General features: G+C 62.9%; 2 protein-coding genes across 4 annotated transcripts; both read right to left on the reverse strand.

Moving 5' to 3' along the window:
- Positions 1–2611: 2611 nt before the first annotated feature.
- MROH6 (maestro heat like repeat family member 6) lies at positions 2612–9655 on the reverse strand. Of its 3 annotated transcripts, XM_043601968.1 has the most exons (15): positions 9628–9655; positions 7638–8225; positions 7369–7521; positions 7059–7213; positions 6365–6482; positions 6056–6240; positions 5825–5962; positions 5591–5705; positions 5347–5490; positions 5094–5267; positions 4790–4957; positions 4435–4554; positions 4130–4232; positions 3953–4018; positions 2612–3727 (listed from the first exon to the last, which is right to left on the reverse strand). In XM_043601968.1, the coding sequence occupies exons 2-15, from the start codon at positions 7881–7883 to the stop codon at positions 3351–3353; spliced, it is 2262 nt and encodes a 753-aa protein (XP_043457903.1). In that variant the 5' UTR covers positions 7884–8225; positions 9628–9655; the 3' UTR covers positions 2612–3350. The 3 variants fall into 3 exon arrangements, with proteins under 3 accessions (XP_043457903.1, XP_043457902.1, XP_043457904.1); XM_043601967.1 differs by lacking the exon at positions 9628–9655 and having other exon boundaries at positions 7638–9621; XM_043601969.1 differs by lacking the exon at positions 9628–9655 and having other exon boundaries at positions 3449–3795; positions 7638–9621.
- A 36-nt stretch (positions 9656–9691) lies between these two features.
- Positions 9692–13514, reverse strand: NAPRT (nicotinate phosphoribosyltransferase). Its single transcript, XM_043601971.1, has 13 exons — positions 13257–13514; positions 12620–12747; positions 12457–12539; positions 12057–12187; positions 11829–11944; positions 11384–11580; positions 11162–11302; positions 10762–10846; positions 10583–10663; positions 10388–10490; positions 10156–10310; positions 9901–10008; positions 9692–9806 (listed from the first exon to the last, which is right to left on the reverse strand). Exons 1-13 carry the CDS (start codon positions 13480–13482, stop codon positions 9744–9746), a joined length of 1617 nt encoding a protein of 538 aa, XP_043457906.1. The 5' UTR covers positions 13483–13514; the 3' UTR covers positions 9692–9743.
- Between the last annotated feature and the right edge of the window lie 34 nt (positions 13515–13548).

A 13548-nucleotide genomic window follows, 5' to 3' on the forward strand; every position in this document is an offset into this window, starting at 1 on the left:
CAAATTCCTAGAAACATATACACTACCAAAACTGAAACAGGAAGAAATAGAGAATTTGAACAGACCCATAACCAGTAAAGAAGTTGAGTCAGTAATCAAAAATCTCCCAAAAAACAAGAGTCCGGGGCCAGATGGCTTTCCAGGGGAATTCTACCAAACATTTAAGAAGAGTTAGCACCTATTCCCTTGAAGCTGTTCCAAAAAATAGAAGTGGAAGGACTACTTCCAAACTCTTTCTATGAGGCCGGCATTACCTCGATTCCAAAACCAGACAAAGACCCCACCAGAAAGGAGAAGGACAGGCCAATTACAATACATTAAAAGAATTATCCACCACGATCAAGTAGGATTTATACCTGGGATGCAGGGCTGGTTCAATATCCGCAAATCAATGTGATTCATCACATCAATAAAAGAAAGGACAAGAACCACGTGGTCCTCTCAACAGATGCAGACAAAGGATTTGACAAAGTAAAGCATCCTTTCTTGACAAAAACCCTCAAGAAAGTATGGATAGAAGGATCATACCTCAAGATGGCAAAAGCCATATGTGAAAGACCCACCGCTAATACCACCCAAAACTTGGAGCTTTCCCCCTAAGGTCAGGAACAAGACAGGGATGCCCACTCTCGCCACTGTTATTCAACATAGTATTGGAAGTCTTAGCCTCAGCAATCAGATAACACAAAGAAATAAAAGGCATCCAAATCGGCCAGGAGAAAGTCACACTTTCACTTTCCGCCCACGACATGATACCCTATATGGAAAACCCAAAAGACTCCACCAAAAAACTGCTGTAACTGATCCATAAATTCAGTACAGTTGCAGGATATAAAATTAATGCACAGAAATCGGTTGAATTTCTATACACCAATAATGAAGCAGCAGAAAGAGAAATCAAGGAATTGATCCCATTTACAATTGCACCAGAAAGCATAAAATACTTAGGAATAAACCTACCCAAAGAGGTGAAAAATCTATACACTGAAAACTATAGAAAGCTTGTGAGAGAAATTGAAAAAGACATAAAAAATGGAAAAACATTCCATGCTCATAGATTGGAAGAAGAAATATTATTAAAATGTCGACACTACCCAAAGCAATCTACATATTCATGCAATCCCTATCAAGATAACAGCAGCATTCTTCACGGAGCTAGAACAAACAATCCTAAGATTTGTATGGAACCACAAAAGACCCCGAATAGCCAAAGCAATCTTGAAAAAGAAAACCAAAGCTGGAGGCATCACAATCCCGGACTTCAAGCTGTACTACAAAGCTGTCATCATCAAGACAGTATGGTACCGGCACAAGAACAGACACTCAGATCAATGGAACAGAATAGAGAACCCCGAGATGGACCCACAAACGTACGGCCAACTAATCTTTGACAAAGCAGGAAAGAATATCCGATGGAATAAAGACAGTCTCTTCGGCAAGTGGTGCTGGGGAAACTGGACAGCGACACGCGGAAGAATGAACCTGGACCACTTTCTTACACCATCCACAAAAATAACCTCAACATGGATGAAAGGCCTAAACGTAAGACAGGAAGCCGTCAAAATCCTCGAGGAGAAAGGAGGCAAAAACCTCTTTGACCTCGGCCGCAGCAACTTCTTACTCAACAGCAGCAGAGGAGAGGGTCTCTATCTAAGGCAGCCTGACCTAGAATGAGGCAGAGCATTCCTAAGCTCACTCTTGTCTGGAAAAGCAAAGGACTGCGCACAGGTGCTTTGAAGTGACGAAAAATACACTAGTTCCAGTGACGGGCACCTTCCGGCATTCTGAAAAACCACTGATTTCTGTCAAACACTGCAGCCTGAGACCGAGCATCCAAGCATGGGCCACAATTGCACAGAGAGAGAGAGAGAGAGAGAGAGAGAGAGAGAGAGAGAGAGAACCATTGGCTCGGTTATGATCATGTGACATTCAGCGTCACATACTACTTGTATTGCAAGACATTGTTCGTTTGTCAAGTTCAAATTCATTAGAGACGTTTGCTTGTCTTGCGGAATGCTTGCAGAACAAGTTCCTTGCAACCCAAGGTTTTACGTACTTTAACCTTGTTCTGGCATCTGCTTTGGAGGCTCTGAACAAATACACCAAACCACACACGGCCTTGGCCTGACCCTGCCTGGCCCTAGAAATGCTCTAAAGAGAGACCCCACCTCCTTCCTGCCTGAGCTCCCAAACTCGCTTTTTTTTCCTTTTAATTTTTTTACTTGAATGTTTATTCATTTTGAGAAAGAGACAGAGCGTAAGACAGGGAGGGGCAGAGAGAGAGGGAGACATAGAATCCGAAGCAGGCTCCAGGCTCTGAGCTGTCAGCACAGAGCCCGATGTGGGGCTCGAACCCACAAACAGCGAGACCATGACCCGAGCCGAAGTCAGATGCTCAACCAACTGAGCCACCCAGGCACCCCTCAAACTTGCTCTTTGACTCAAGGTAAGCCCTGAGTCACAAGCCTGGACCCTGAACCTGGCTGACCCTCATTCCTGGCTACACGCTGCCTTATCTATAACCCCAGCCTGAGCGCAATGTTGGACCAGGCCACGGTCATCAGAACTTCATCCTTGGCTCAGACCCAGCCTCCAGAAAGACGCCAGGCTCTTTAAATCCACCTGTATTTATTTTAAACACTTTCCGTAGTGGGTGGACAGGACCCCAAGGGGTCTCCAGTCTGGGAGGACTGCTCCCAGCCCCTCCAAAAGGCTGTGCGAGCCAAGGCCTCTCTGAAGTGGCTAGGTGGAGGGCCTTGAACGGCCCAGAGAGGCTCAGTCACAACAGAGGGGCTGTTTCTCTGCATGTTCGGTCACGCTCTCCTCATTCGAGCCCACACAGGGCACGGGGGAACGTCTTGAGGGCTCGGTCTAGTGGGGTGCAGATGTCGGCACCCCACACCTGAGCCCACAGGTATCATCCCAAGCCTGTGGTGTCCCTGGGGCGGTCAGGAGAACCTCCTGGAGAAGGTTCAGGTGAGGTCTGGCAGGCTAGCAGGGGTGAGGGTGTGAGGGTGTGGGGATGTGGGGACAGGCTGGTGATGAGTGGACACATGATGGAGGATGATGGGCTGCCGGGCAGGGGTGCCAAGGAAGGCAGGGGAGCCCGAGCCAGGCTGTGCGCAGAGACAGAGACCCGGAGAGCAGGCAGCCTGCCAGGGCACCAGCTCCCCGGGCTGGGCTAGTTTCACAGTGTCCCCAACCAGACCCCAGCTCGGGAGCCCAGGCTGAGGTTGGCAGAGGTGGGGGCACACTCCTGGGCGCTTGGAGAGCAACAGGTCTGGCCTGAGTGGGGACGGATTCACCCAAGCTGAAACAGTACTCAGGACAGGAGGCGTCTCCATCCCAGCTCACGTGGCCGTCGTGGCCCTGGGCCTGGAGGATTTGCGTGCAGGAGAGGGGGAGGGGGCTCGCTCACAGCATCTGGAACCGGGCCCAGGGGCCCCTGGAGCGGAGCCTCTTCCCCGGATCGCTCCCCCCACCCCCCACCCAGGATGAACCACAGAGCAGTGCGGTGCCTGCCTCAGACCCAGGTACCCTGCGGGCTGGCTTGGGGTCAGGCACAGCCGGATCCCAAGCAGCCCCAGCGGCCCACGACGCTCCGGGGCTGGAATGGACTGCTCGCGTAGACTGGCGGGGGTCGGTGGGGACCCGCGCGGCGCCAGAGGCCCAGGCGGAGGAGACGCGGGAGGCGCGGCCCCGGCTGTGCGCGGGCCAGCAGCGCCACCTGTTGGGCGGACACTTGAGCCGCGGCGACGACGGCTGGCTCTGGATCATTCTGCAGCTGCCCCAGGTCTGCAGGGACAGGGCGGCTCGGGCAGGGTTGCAAGACTCTCAGAACCGCTAAGTACCCCAGACTCCTGGCCCTCCACCCATCCATTCCCACCCACTCCGTCCTAGCACCCACAGCCTCTCTAGGACCCCAACCCTGGCCAGCGAGCTGGGTCCTTACCCTGGAACAGGGAGTCCAGCAGGTCCTGGTTGACCCGGCTGGGGCTTGTGTGATGGACGAGGAAGCCTGGACCAAGGCAAACCAGTGAGTGCCGGCCCCAGGCCCCACCAGGGAGGGGCCGGTCCAGCTCCCAGAACTCGGAGTTCAAGAGACTGTGTGACTCCAGTCCTGCCTCACCTAGGAGCACAGCAGCTGCCCAGCGCAAGGGGTCCTGCGGGCTCCGCAGGTAGCCCTGGGTCTGGCTCAGGAAGCTGGGGATGTGACTCGGGTACTGCTGAACCTGGGGACAGACAGGCTTATGGCTGTATGGAAGGGCCAATCCCATATGGAGAGAAGGTGGCAAAGGTGAGCCCAGGAGACGGGGCCCCCTGGCGAACCCCCAAGGCACGGCATCAGGGCCTGAGGTCTTAGACCTGCCACCACCTTGGCTGGGAGAGTGGCCCTGGGGTACACGGGACCGAGTGGGTGCTCCCCCTACTGACCAGGCAGTGGCAGATGCGGCTTAGGGCCTCAGGGCTGTCGTAGTGGGCCACGGTGACCATCTCCTCCAGCAGGCCCCAACGGAGGGCGTGATCACAGCGGGCCAGGGTCCACTCTGAACTCTAGGACGGGCGAAGGGAGCAGGGGTAGGGGTCAGGGAGAGGCAAGAGGTGGCTGGGGTGTAGCCAGGACGAGGGGTGGAGGAGCCCAGGGCAGGTGGTCCAGGAAAGACCAGGAAGCTAGGAGCCCTTGACACCTGCACCTGACCTCCTTGTAGAACTCTTTGGAGTTGCGCAGGGTGGGGATGCAGAAGGCTGGATGGGGACAGCAGCGGGACAGTCTTGGGGGGCAGCTGACCTCAGCGGCGTCCCTGCTGGGATCTTGCAGGCGCAAGAGCAGCGGCACGAGGCTCTGCAGCACCAGCTTCCGCAGGGGGCCGCGGAGCCCCAGCTGGAGCCCGCCCCGGCCCCGCCGCACCAGCGTCCCGAGAAGTCCAACAGCCGAGGCGCGGACCGAGTCCCGGGCCTGCGTGGGAGGAAGCGGTCAGGGCACACCGGGAACCCAGGTCCAGGGAGAAGGGCGGTCTGGCGGGGGGTCTGGAGAGGCCTGAGGCCGGGCGGGCTGGAGGGGCGGGGAGGCAGCCTGGCGGGGCGGGGCTTACGTCGTCCAGCAGCGGCGGAAGGCGCGGCCCCAGCTCGGCGCTCAGCAGCCGCACGGGCGCCCGAGGCCGCAGCAGGAGCCGCCGCAGCGCGCCCAGCGCGGCGTCCACGAGCCGCGCGTCGCCCTCGCCCAGCGCGCCCAGTAGCGCGGGCAGCAGCTTGCTCACGTGTCGCACCTGCGGGGGAGGGGGGGGGGGTTCGTGGGCGGCCCCTCGCAGGCCCCGCCCAGGCCCCGCCCGGGGCCCCGGCCTTCACCTTCCCGCGGCTCAGCGCCAGGTGGCCTAGGCCGAGCAGGCCCAGCCAGCGCACGGTGGGCTCGGGGTCGCCCTGCCAGGCGCGGAGCCGCTCCAGGATGACCTCTTCCCGCAGAAGCCCTGCCGTGGGCCGACTCTGCAGCAGCTGAGCGGGGACGCGGAGTCAGTATGCTCGAGGTCCCCAGGCACCGCCCGGAGGCCGGGTCTACGGTCACCCCTCACCGCCCGTGTGGACGCAGGCTCACCCCGGTGAAGAAGGCCATAGCCGTGAGGCGCCGCGTGTCGTCGGCGCTGCGCAGCCGGGGCAACAAGTTCCCGAACAGGCCTCGCAGGTGGTGGTCCGCGTGGGCCACCATGGCACTGGGAATGGGGCGGAAACGGGCGTTCTCCCTCCTCTGGGCGCCTCACCCCGGGAGACGTCTCCGCCCGACCCCCCTCCTGCCCCTGCCTCTTCCCCCCCCCCACCCCCTCCCCAGCACCTGGCCAGCAGCAGGACGCCTTCGAGGTGGGTGTGGGCTCCCACCAGCCTCCTCCAGCCTCCAGCCTGTTCCATGCACGTGACCACCATGCGGCCGCCGTCCCCGGTGAGCAAGGCCTTCAGGGCCTCCACAGCGCAGCTGGAGGTGGGGGCAAGCAGCGAGGGGGGCGGGGGGTGAGGGCCGGGAGGGCACCCGGCCCAGGCCTCACTCCGCTCTGGTGTGTGCCCTCACCTGGCGTGGCTGTGTGGCGGCCCTCGGTGCGATGGGGTCCAAGCTTTGGGGGTGTCAGGGGAGGACGCGCGCCGCGCCAGCTGGTGCAGCTGTGTGACCAGCACGAGCAGGAGGTGTGGGTAGAAGCCCCGAGTGGCGCCTACGCAGCCGGACACAGCCAGCATCTCCCCAAGGGCACGAGTGGCCTGCGCAACAAGCAGCCCATCTCAGGCTCTGGTGCAGGGAGCAGGGACCAGGCCAAGCGGCTGATGCTTGAGGCACATCATGCATGCGCTGGGCGCCCCCCGGGGCCCCAAGGGAGTCACCTACCGCCAGTGCCTCTGGCTCGGGCCCGGCTCCACCCTTCAGTGCCCACAGCAGCTGTACCAGCACCTGCCCATTCACGCGCTGGTTTCGGCTCAGGCTGCGCCACAGCTCAGCAGCCACCCTGCGGGTGCGGAGCGCCCAAGACTCGGTCTGATGTGGGGGGTCCCCGGGGCCGGGCGGGAGGTGGCCACTGGGACTCCCGCGTGGGAGAGTAGGTAAACCCCCGCCCCCTCGACACTCCACCCCCAAATCCCAGAGAAGCAAGATAACCAGCATCAGTGCAGAAATAACCTGCAACCTTAACTGCCTGGCAGGGACCGTTCAGAACCTGGTCGGGCCAGCAACCCCGAAACAGACCCGATAGTGGAGACGATCACTGTGGAGAGTAAAACCAGAGAGAACTTCTCCTGGGGCAGGGTAACCACACAGCCAGGGGCTCCAGGCTTGCTGACCCCACCTTGGAGCTTACACCCAGGCTGGGCTCCCAGTGTGACCCGGAGGGAGAAGGCAGGCCCCCGAGGTTTGGCGGGGGGGGGAGCGGGGGGGGGGCGCAGGTGGAGGGTGGGAGTCACACAGAGGGAATTGAGGTCCTCTCCACAGCCTGCCCCTCCAGGACGAGACTGCTGCCAATTTGGAAGAGGGAAGGAAGCTGCGTGGTGCCTCGGGACGCGGGGCTGGCCTGGGCCAGGCGGCTTACCGGTCCGGGGGCAGCGAGCTGGGCAACAGCGCACACACCACCTCCTGAGCATGCTCCAGGGCCAGCGCACTCAGTACCCGGAGGGCCGCCTGCCGGGGCCTCCCCTCGGCCAGGCTGGGCACCTGTGCCAGCAGCCCGCGCACCAGGGCATACACCTGGCGTGAGGGAGCCCACGTCAGTGGGAGACTTTCTGGACCCCCCTGGGCAGGTGCCACCCGAAGGGAGCGAGCTTGGCAGGCTGCTCACTGGGATCCCCCAACCTGGGGACTCCACGGCAGGAGCTGGGGGCAGGGAGGGGGTGCTGGCTCACCTGCTCCTCCAGACGCTCCCCCCGGGCCTCCAGGGCTGAGGACAGTGTGAGGGCTGTTGCCTGGGTCCCCGCAAAGCCAGCCTCTTCCAAGCAGGCAGCCGCATACAATGCCAGGTCAGCCAGGGCCCCCTCCTCCCAGGAATTTGGGGGGTCCTAGGGCAGGGTGGGTGGGATGTACGAAGTCCCCTTGCCTCTCCCAATTCTCTTCCCCAGCACCTCCCCAGCCTCCTCCCTGTGGTCCCCTCGGCCCCCCTTCCCTTACCACTCACCTGATAGAGCCCCTTGGGGGCTGGCTCTTGCACCTTGGGCAGAGAGCAGGGCACAGGGCGGGCTGTGGGGATGGCAGTGACACCCGTAGGCTCCGCCTCAGGTTCAAGCTCAGATTCAGGCTGAGGGTCAATGGCAGAGGGTCCTGGGGGCTGCCCCTGGTTGGCCCGGATCTCTTCAGCCAGAGCTGTCAGGGTTAGGGCCCCCACAGGGCCCCCCCGAGCCCTGCCCCATACCCCCCAAGCCATGGCTGCCGCACACCCCAAGCTACTCAGCTGGACCCAGCCTACGGCACCTGCCACTGGTTCTCCCCGGAAGTCATGCGCGGGCCTGACCTAGAAGCTGGCCCTGGGCAGACAGGACCCGGGACAGGCGTGGTGGCGCATGCGTGTGAGCTCATGCTCTGTGCGTGTGGGGGGTTGGGGAGCCGCGCCGAGGCGTCCCCGGGTGTGGCACACAGCAGGGGCTTGTGAAGGGCCCTCCTGCCCTTGCTGCTGGCAGCGAGTAGCCAGCCTGATACCTGAGCGTCTGGGATCTGGCTCAGCCCACCAGGGCCTTGGGGAAAGGATAAAGAGCCCTGGCATGTGGATCTACAAGGAGAGGGGGAGAAGGGCCCTTTACCCCTGACCTCCAGCCCCTCTGGGCGGGGAGACCTCGTGGAAGTGTGCCCAGGCCCTGAAGAAGCCCCAGCAGGGACCAGAAGTCTGGGCCCAATCCTAAGTTAAACCCTTGCCTGATTCAGCCCTAAAGAAGCAGATGTGTCCAGGCAGGGCCTGGGGTCAGGGACTGGGCTGTCCCCATGGCATTCCCACGGAGCCAGACATCTGGGGGATGAGGATGGTTGGGAGAGCCGTCACCACCTCCCAGCTCAGGCAACCTCGGGGTGGAGCAGAGGCCGCCTCCCAGGTGCCCTTGCTGGTGACTGCCATGGTTGAGGTGGGTCCCCCGGGTCCTGGCGCCTGGGAGGTGCACATCTGAGAAGTGTTGACCTGTGGGAACCTGGGGCGGGTGTGTTCTGCCATGTGGGTGTTCGTGAGTCTGTCTCTCTCGAAGCCTCATGCTCCCCAGGGCCTCTGCCCTAAATTCTGTCATCCTCACCCAGTGACATGGGCACTGCCCTAAGCTTAGGGATCCAGAAAAGCCAGTCTGGTCAGATACCTGGAGAGGCGGAAGTGTTCTAGGAAGCACCCCCGGGAAGCCCGCTCCCCTCCACGCGCCCTCACCTGCCTTTGCCACCTTGTGCCGGGCCAATCAGAGGCGCCCGGCGCCCCTGCCCTACTTCCCCCGGAGCCTAGAACGTCTCTCGTGAGTGGTTTCTCCGGAACGCAAGTTGCCAAAGCTTCCAGAAGCCTGACCAGCTTCGTGTGCGTGAGGCAAGGCCAGCCCAGCGCCCTGAATCTCTTCACGGGCTCTCACGTGCACCCCTGAGCCTTTCTCTCTGCAAGGCTGCTGCATCAGCAGCCGGCTCCCCTGGGGCCCGGGCCCTGCTGACCCTGTGACAGATGCCAGGGCCTGGAGAGAGCCGGCTGGGTGCAGCCCGTGAGCCCAGCGTCCCCAGTGGCAGAGTCCTGCAGGCCTGGCCACAGCGGTGGCCTGGGACACCTGCACTTCTTTGGCTTTGGAAGCTGGGGTGCCCTGCTGACCTCTCCGGGGCGGGGACCTTGGTTGGCAGGGGAGTCTGGGGCCGTGCCTGGATACAAGACCCTCTTTCTGGCACCCGTCCCTGCCCTGTGGCTCCCCCTCCCTAGTTGCCTGCAGCAACTCCAACAACTCTTGGGTGGGCACCAAAGCCTCCCTTTCCCCATAGCCTTGTTCCCCGCCCCCTCCCCCCCCCCCCCCCAGTCCAGCTTCCCAAGCCCTGGACACTCCCCAGCCTTGGCCTAACTCCTTGCGACCTTCAGACCTCAGCACAGGACAGCCTCCCCACCCTGGCAGAGCCTGGGCCTCCCCTGGGAGCATGACCCCATGCTCTGACCCCAGACTCCAACCCACCCTTGGAGGCCCTGGGGGTCAAGTGAGTGGCAGGCTGAGTGAAGAAATGACACGGGACAAGTTGTGCAGGACAGTGAGTGACTCATGTTGATTCCAGGCAGTCTCCACCACAGTTCTCATGAGGACCCTCCTGTACTCAGTCGGTCCACCAGGGCCTGTAGCTCATCAGACAGCGCCACCTACAGGGAAAAGAGAGAATGGACGGGTGGCTGTAGGGACAGAGGGCACACAAGGCAAAGTGACAATGATGTGGGGGGGCGGGCATCTATCTACCTGGTATGGTGCGGGCTGTTCCAGCCGCTTGTGCTCAGGGTTCAGGCGACCCAGGGACAGCTGGGCAAAGGCTCTAGATTCAGCCAGAGATGGGAGAGGCCCACACAGCTGCGGGGAGAGGGAAGGGGAGAGGTGAGAGAGGCCCACGAAGCTGGGGCAGCGGGAAGGGAGAGGCTGGGGCAGGGGGCAGGAGCAGGTGCCAGGGCTCAGTTCAGGCTCATCGTGCAGACTGAGGGAGCAGGTAGAGGCAGTTACCTGTCCCTGCTGAATGCAGAGTCTCAGCAGGGGCTCCACGTGGGCAGGCCTCACAACACAGGCTTCCCGGGCCCCTCGAGGCCAGACCCTCAGCTCCCGGCCAGGCTGGGGTGGTGGTTCCTCTGCCAGCTGCAGCACATCCATCAGCAGAGACCCTGTGTGTGCAGCAGGAATAAAGTGGGGGGCCTGGGGACTCGAGGAGGAGGGCCGTGGGGAGTGGGAGGGGCCTCACCATCGGAGCCCAGGAGCCGGAAAGCGGCCTTGCTCCCAGGCAGTGTCTGTTTCTCGTGGTCCTCAGTCAGCTTCATTCGGGGCTGACCTCCCACAGACACCAGCTGCAGAGACAAGTGCATGGGACCATGGGAGTCTCCCCCCAAACCCATGACCCCTCTGGCCCACTCCACTGGACCCCAGACCCTGTCTTGACCTTATAGACGCAGCCCAGGGAAGGCTGGCGGGGGCAGGTGACCACGGTCGTGCCGATGCCAATGACGTTCACCTCACTGCCCTGGAGGAGGAGGGACAAGGTGGCACTGAGCTTGGTTGACATCTGCAGGCCCAGAGCCCTCCTATCCACCCCTGCCCCTGCTCCCCACTGCCCGCCACCTCCTGGGCCAGCCGGGCCAGCTCTTCCTCGTCAATGTTGTTGCTGACGGCGATGGGGACTGATTCCAACCAAGGCATCTGGAACCTGTGACAGGTGGACAGCCCTCAGGTCTCCTGCCTCACCTGGTCATTCTCTATTCTCAGTTACGCACCTCCCCCCACCCTCCCCACCTGAGAATTTGGCCTCAGCCACATGGGCTCTGTCTTCTGCTTACAAGCCTCTGGGTGAACCACTCCCCCGACCTCTCCCCCCAGAGCCCCGATGTCTCCACTGTGGTAGCCGCCAGATCAGAGCTCCTCAATTTGGGAGGAGCAAATCCCTCCCTCCCTCTGCCCCATCCCAACACTCCTGCCCCCAACAGGGTCTCTCAGCAGGCACAACCCCTCTCAGGGGACTCACTGGGCCGCAACGGTCCTGAAGACCCTACGAATCTCCTGGGCCTGCTGCAGAAGGTCACCGCTGTCCAATCTTATGCCCACGGCTTGGTAGCCCAGCTCCCCCAAGGCTAAGGCTACTGCCAGAAAGTTAGGAAGACCACTCCTGCCAGCAAGATGAGAAGGGTTGGTGGAGGGGCCATAGGTGTTCAGGCAGAGCCCACCCAGGGGGGTGCCTGGGCCTCACCTCTGCACACTGTAGGTGTCCAGCAGGCCCTGGAAGGCCCGGGGGAAAGCCAGGGCATAGGCCACAAAGGCTGCCCGCTCCCCCCGGTGGGGCTCCTGCACCCCTAGCCCCAGATGGGCACACACGCGTTCCAGCCATGCCTCCACACATGCAGACAGGTCTACCCTGGGGCCCTGACTGGCAGCTGGAGCCAACATCTATGGAAACGGGTGAGTGAAGGATGGACAACCCTTAGTGGATGAGCAGGGTGAGGACTGGCTCCCCCAGGCTGAGGTCTAAGCAGGGGTAATGCCTGCCACCATCTGCCCGCTTCTGAGCGCAGGACTGCAGCTACCTGCTAGGGTGGCTCAGATGGGCGGGGCATGGCAGTCCCTCCTTCCCCTGGGCAAGGACTGGCTTCCGGGACTGCCCTCTGGAGGGCAGCGGAGGAGAGAGGGAAGCTAACCGGGTCAGGGGGCACCTCAGCGCCCGAAAACGAAGTGACGAAAGAGTGAGCCAAGGTTCCAGCCAGGGGCACGCCCCGCAGCTGTCCCGCGAGCACGTTGCTGCTGCCATCGAAGCCTGCATCAGGGGCCAGGAGGGCGGGGGCGTCAGTCGGGCGTCAGACTTGGCTAGAGGGCTTCTGGCAGGCCTCCTCCTTCCCTGACCCCTGTCTCCCTCCTTGGGCTCTTACCGCCCAGGTAACTGTAGGTGGAGGCCGTAAGACCTCCATCGGGGCCCTGAGCTCGCCGCAGCCCCATCTCCAACAACCGCTTCGTCGGACCCGCGATCAGGCGAAGCCGCGCAGCGTTGGTGGCAATGAGGCTGTGGGGGGCAAAGGAGCAGAGGACCTGCGGTGAGGGTCCGGAAGTCACCGCGGCACCGCCGGCCCTCTTTGAGGCCCTCTACAGTGGGAGCCGGAAGCCGCTCTCCAGGGCCCTGCGCTCCACCCACAGAGCCTAGGGGCCCCACCCCACCCACGGAGCCACGCCCCTCCCAAAGGCCCGCCCCCCCGGAAGTCGCCGCTCTTTCTCCCGGGGCCCTGCCTTCCCCGGGCTCCTCCGGCCGGCGGGCCCCCCCCCCCCCCCCCCCACCTGGCGTAGCTGACGAGGCAGAGAAGCGGCGTCTCCAGCAGTTGCACCACCAGGAGTGGCCCTGACACCTGTAGCAACGGCACCTGCGGGGAGGGTGGTCAGCTGGGCGCCGCCCGGCCCGCTCGGTCCCGCGCCCCTCTGCCCCCGCTCACCCTGCACTCACGCTGGGGAAGGCGAGGGAGCCCTCGGGCAGGGCCCGCACCGTCACACCGGAGCAGTCGAGGGTACGAAGGTGCTCGAAGAATGCGGGATCCGTGTCGGAGGGCAGCACCGAGGCCAGAAACTGCACGTCTGGGGGTGACAGAGGCCCTCGTGGGCTGGAGCCAGCGCAGGCCGTGGGGACTCGTCGGGGCTGGGACCGCGTAAAGAAAGGGGCCTGTAGGGGGCCTCGGGGGGCCTTTGTTGGGCCATGGAAGACTCTCGTCAGGCGAGAGTCTTGTCCGGGACTCATCAGGCCTGGGGCGGGGCGGGGCGGGGGGGGGGGGGGGAGCTGGCTTAGGTGGCAGGTGGCCTGGAGGGGTCGGGGACTCGCCAGGTCGGGAGTTGGGGGTGGGGTGGGAAACTGTCCTGGCGGGGGCAGTCTATCTAGGTGGCAGGTGTCCTGGGGGTCGTGGGGGCTCGCCTGGCCGGGGTGGGGTGTCCTGGCAAGGGCGGGTCATCTAGGTAGCAGGTGGCCCTGCGGGTCGTGGGGGGCTCGCTGGGGCCCGAGGAGGTGGGTTGTCCCGGCGGGGACAGCTCATCTAGTGGGGGTCGTCCTGGCGGGGTCGTGGGGGGCCGGCCGGGAACGGCGGGGCTGCTACCTGCGTCCCGCAGGCGGAAGGTTCGCAGGAAGCGCACGCAGTCGCGCAGCCCCGCGGCCAGGGCGAAGGCGCCGCCGAAGGGGCAGCGGCGGAAGTAGAGCTCGAACTCGGCCTGGTCCCGCGCCCGGCCCGCGCGCCAGTAGCCCAGCGCCATGGTGGCTTGGTAGAGGTCGGTGAGCAGCGGCCGGGCCGCCGCGCTCGCCTCGGGGTCCCGCTCCGCCGCCATTCCGCCCCCGCGCCCGGACTCTGGCCGCGCCCCGCCTGGCCCACGTGACGCCACTCCCCACGCCCG

The sequence above is a fragment of the Prionailurus bengalensis genome, chromosome F2, assembly GCF_016509475.1.
Source record: "Prionailurus bengalensis isolate Pbe53 chromosome F2, Fcat_Pben_1.1_paternal_pri, whole genome shotgun sequence".
NCBI classification, from domain to species: Eukaryota; Metazoa; Chordata; class Mammalia; order Carnivora; family Felidae; genus Prionailurus; species Prionailurus bengalensis.

What these genes read in the sequence shown, in the direction of transcription:
- NAPRT (XM_043601971.1), bottom strand. Translation starts at nt 13,482, where the DNA reads ATGGCGGCGGAGCGGGACCCCGAGGCGAGCGCGGCGGCCCGGCCGCTG. An exon ending in GCTCCCTCGCCTTCCCCAGC is followed by an intron (nt 12,540 to 12,619) that starts GTGAGTGCAGGG and finishes CCCTCCCCGCAG; the next exon opens with GTGCCGTTGCTACAGGTGTC. An exon ending in TTCAGGACCGTTGCGGCCCA is followed by an intron (nt 10,847 to 11,161) that starts GTGAGTCCCCTG and finishes CACCTGTCACAG; the next exon opens with GTTCCAGATGCCTTGGTTGG.
- MROH6 (XM_043601968.1), bottom strand. Translation starts at nt 7,883, where the DNA reads ATGGCTTGGGGGGTATGGGGCAGGGCTCGGGGGGGCCCTGTGGGGGCC. An exon ending in CCGAGCCAGAGGCACTGGCG is followed by an intron (nt 6,241 to 6,364) that starts GTAGGTGACTCC and finishes CTTGTTGCGCAG; the next exon opens with GCCACTCGTGCCCTTGGGGA. An exon ending in CCGCCACACAGCCACGCCAG is followed by an intron (nt 5,963 to 6,055) that starts GTGAGGGCACAC and finishes CCCCACCTCCAG; the next exon opens with CTGCGCTGTGGAGGCCCTGA.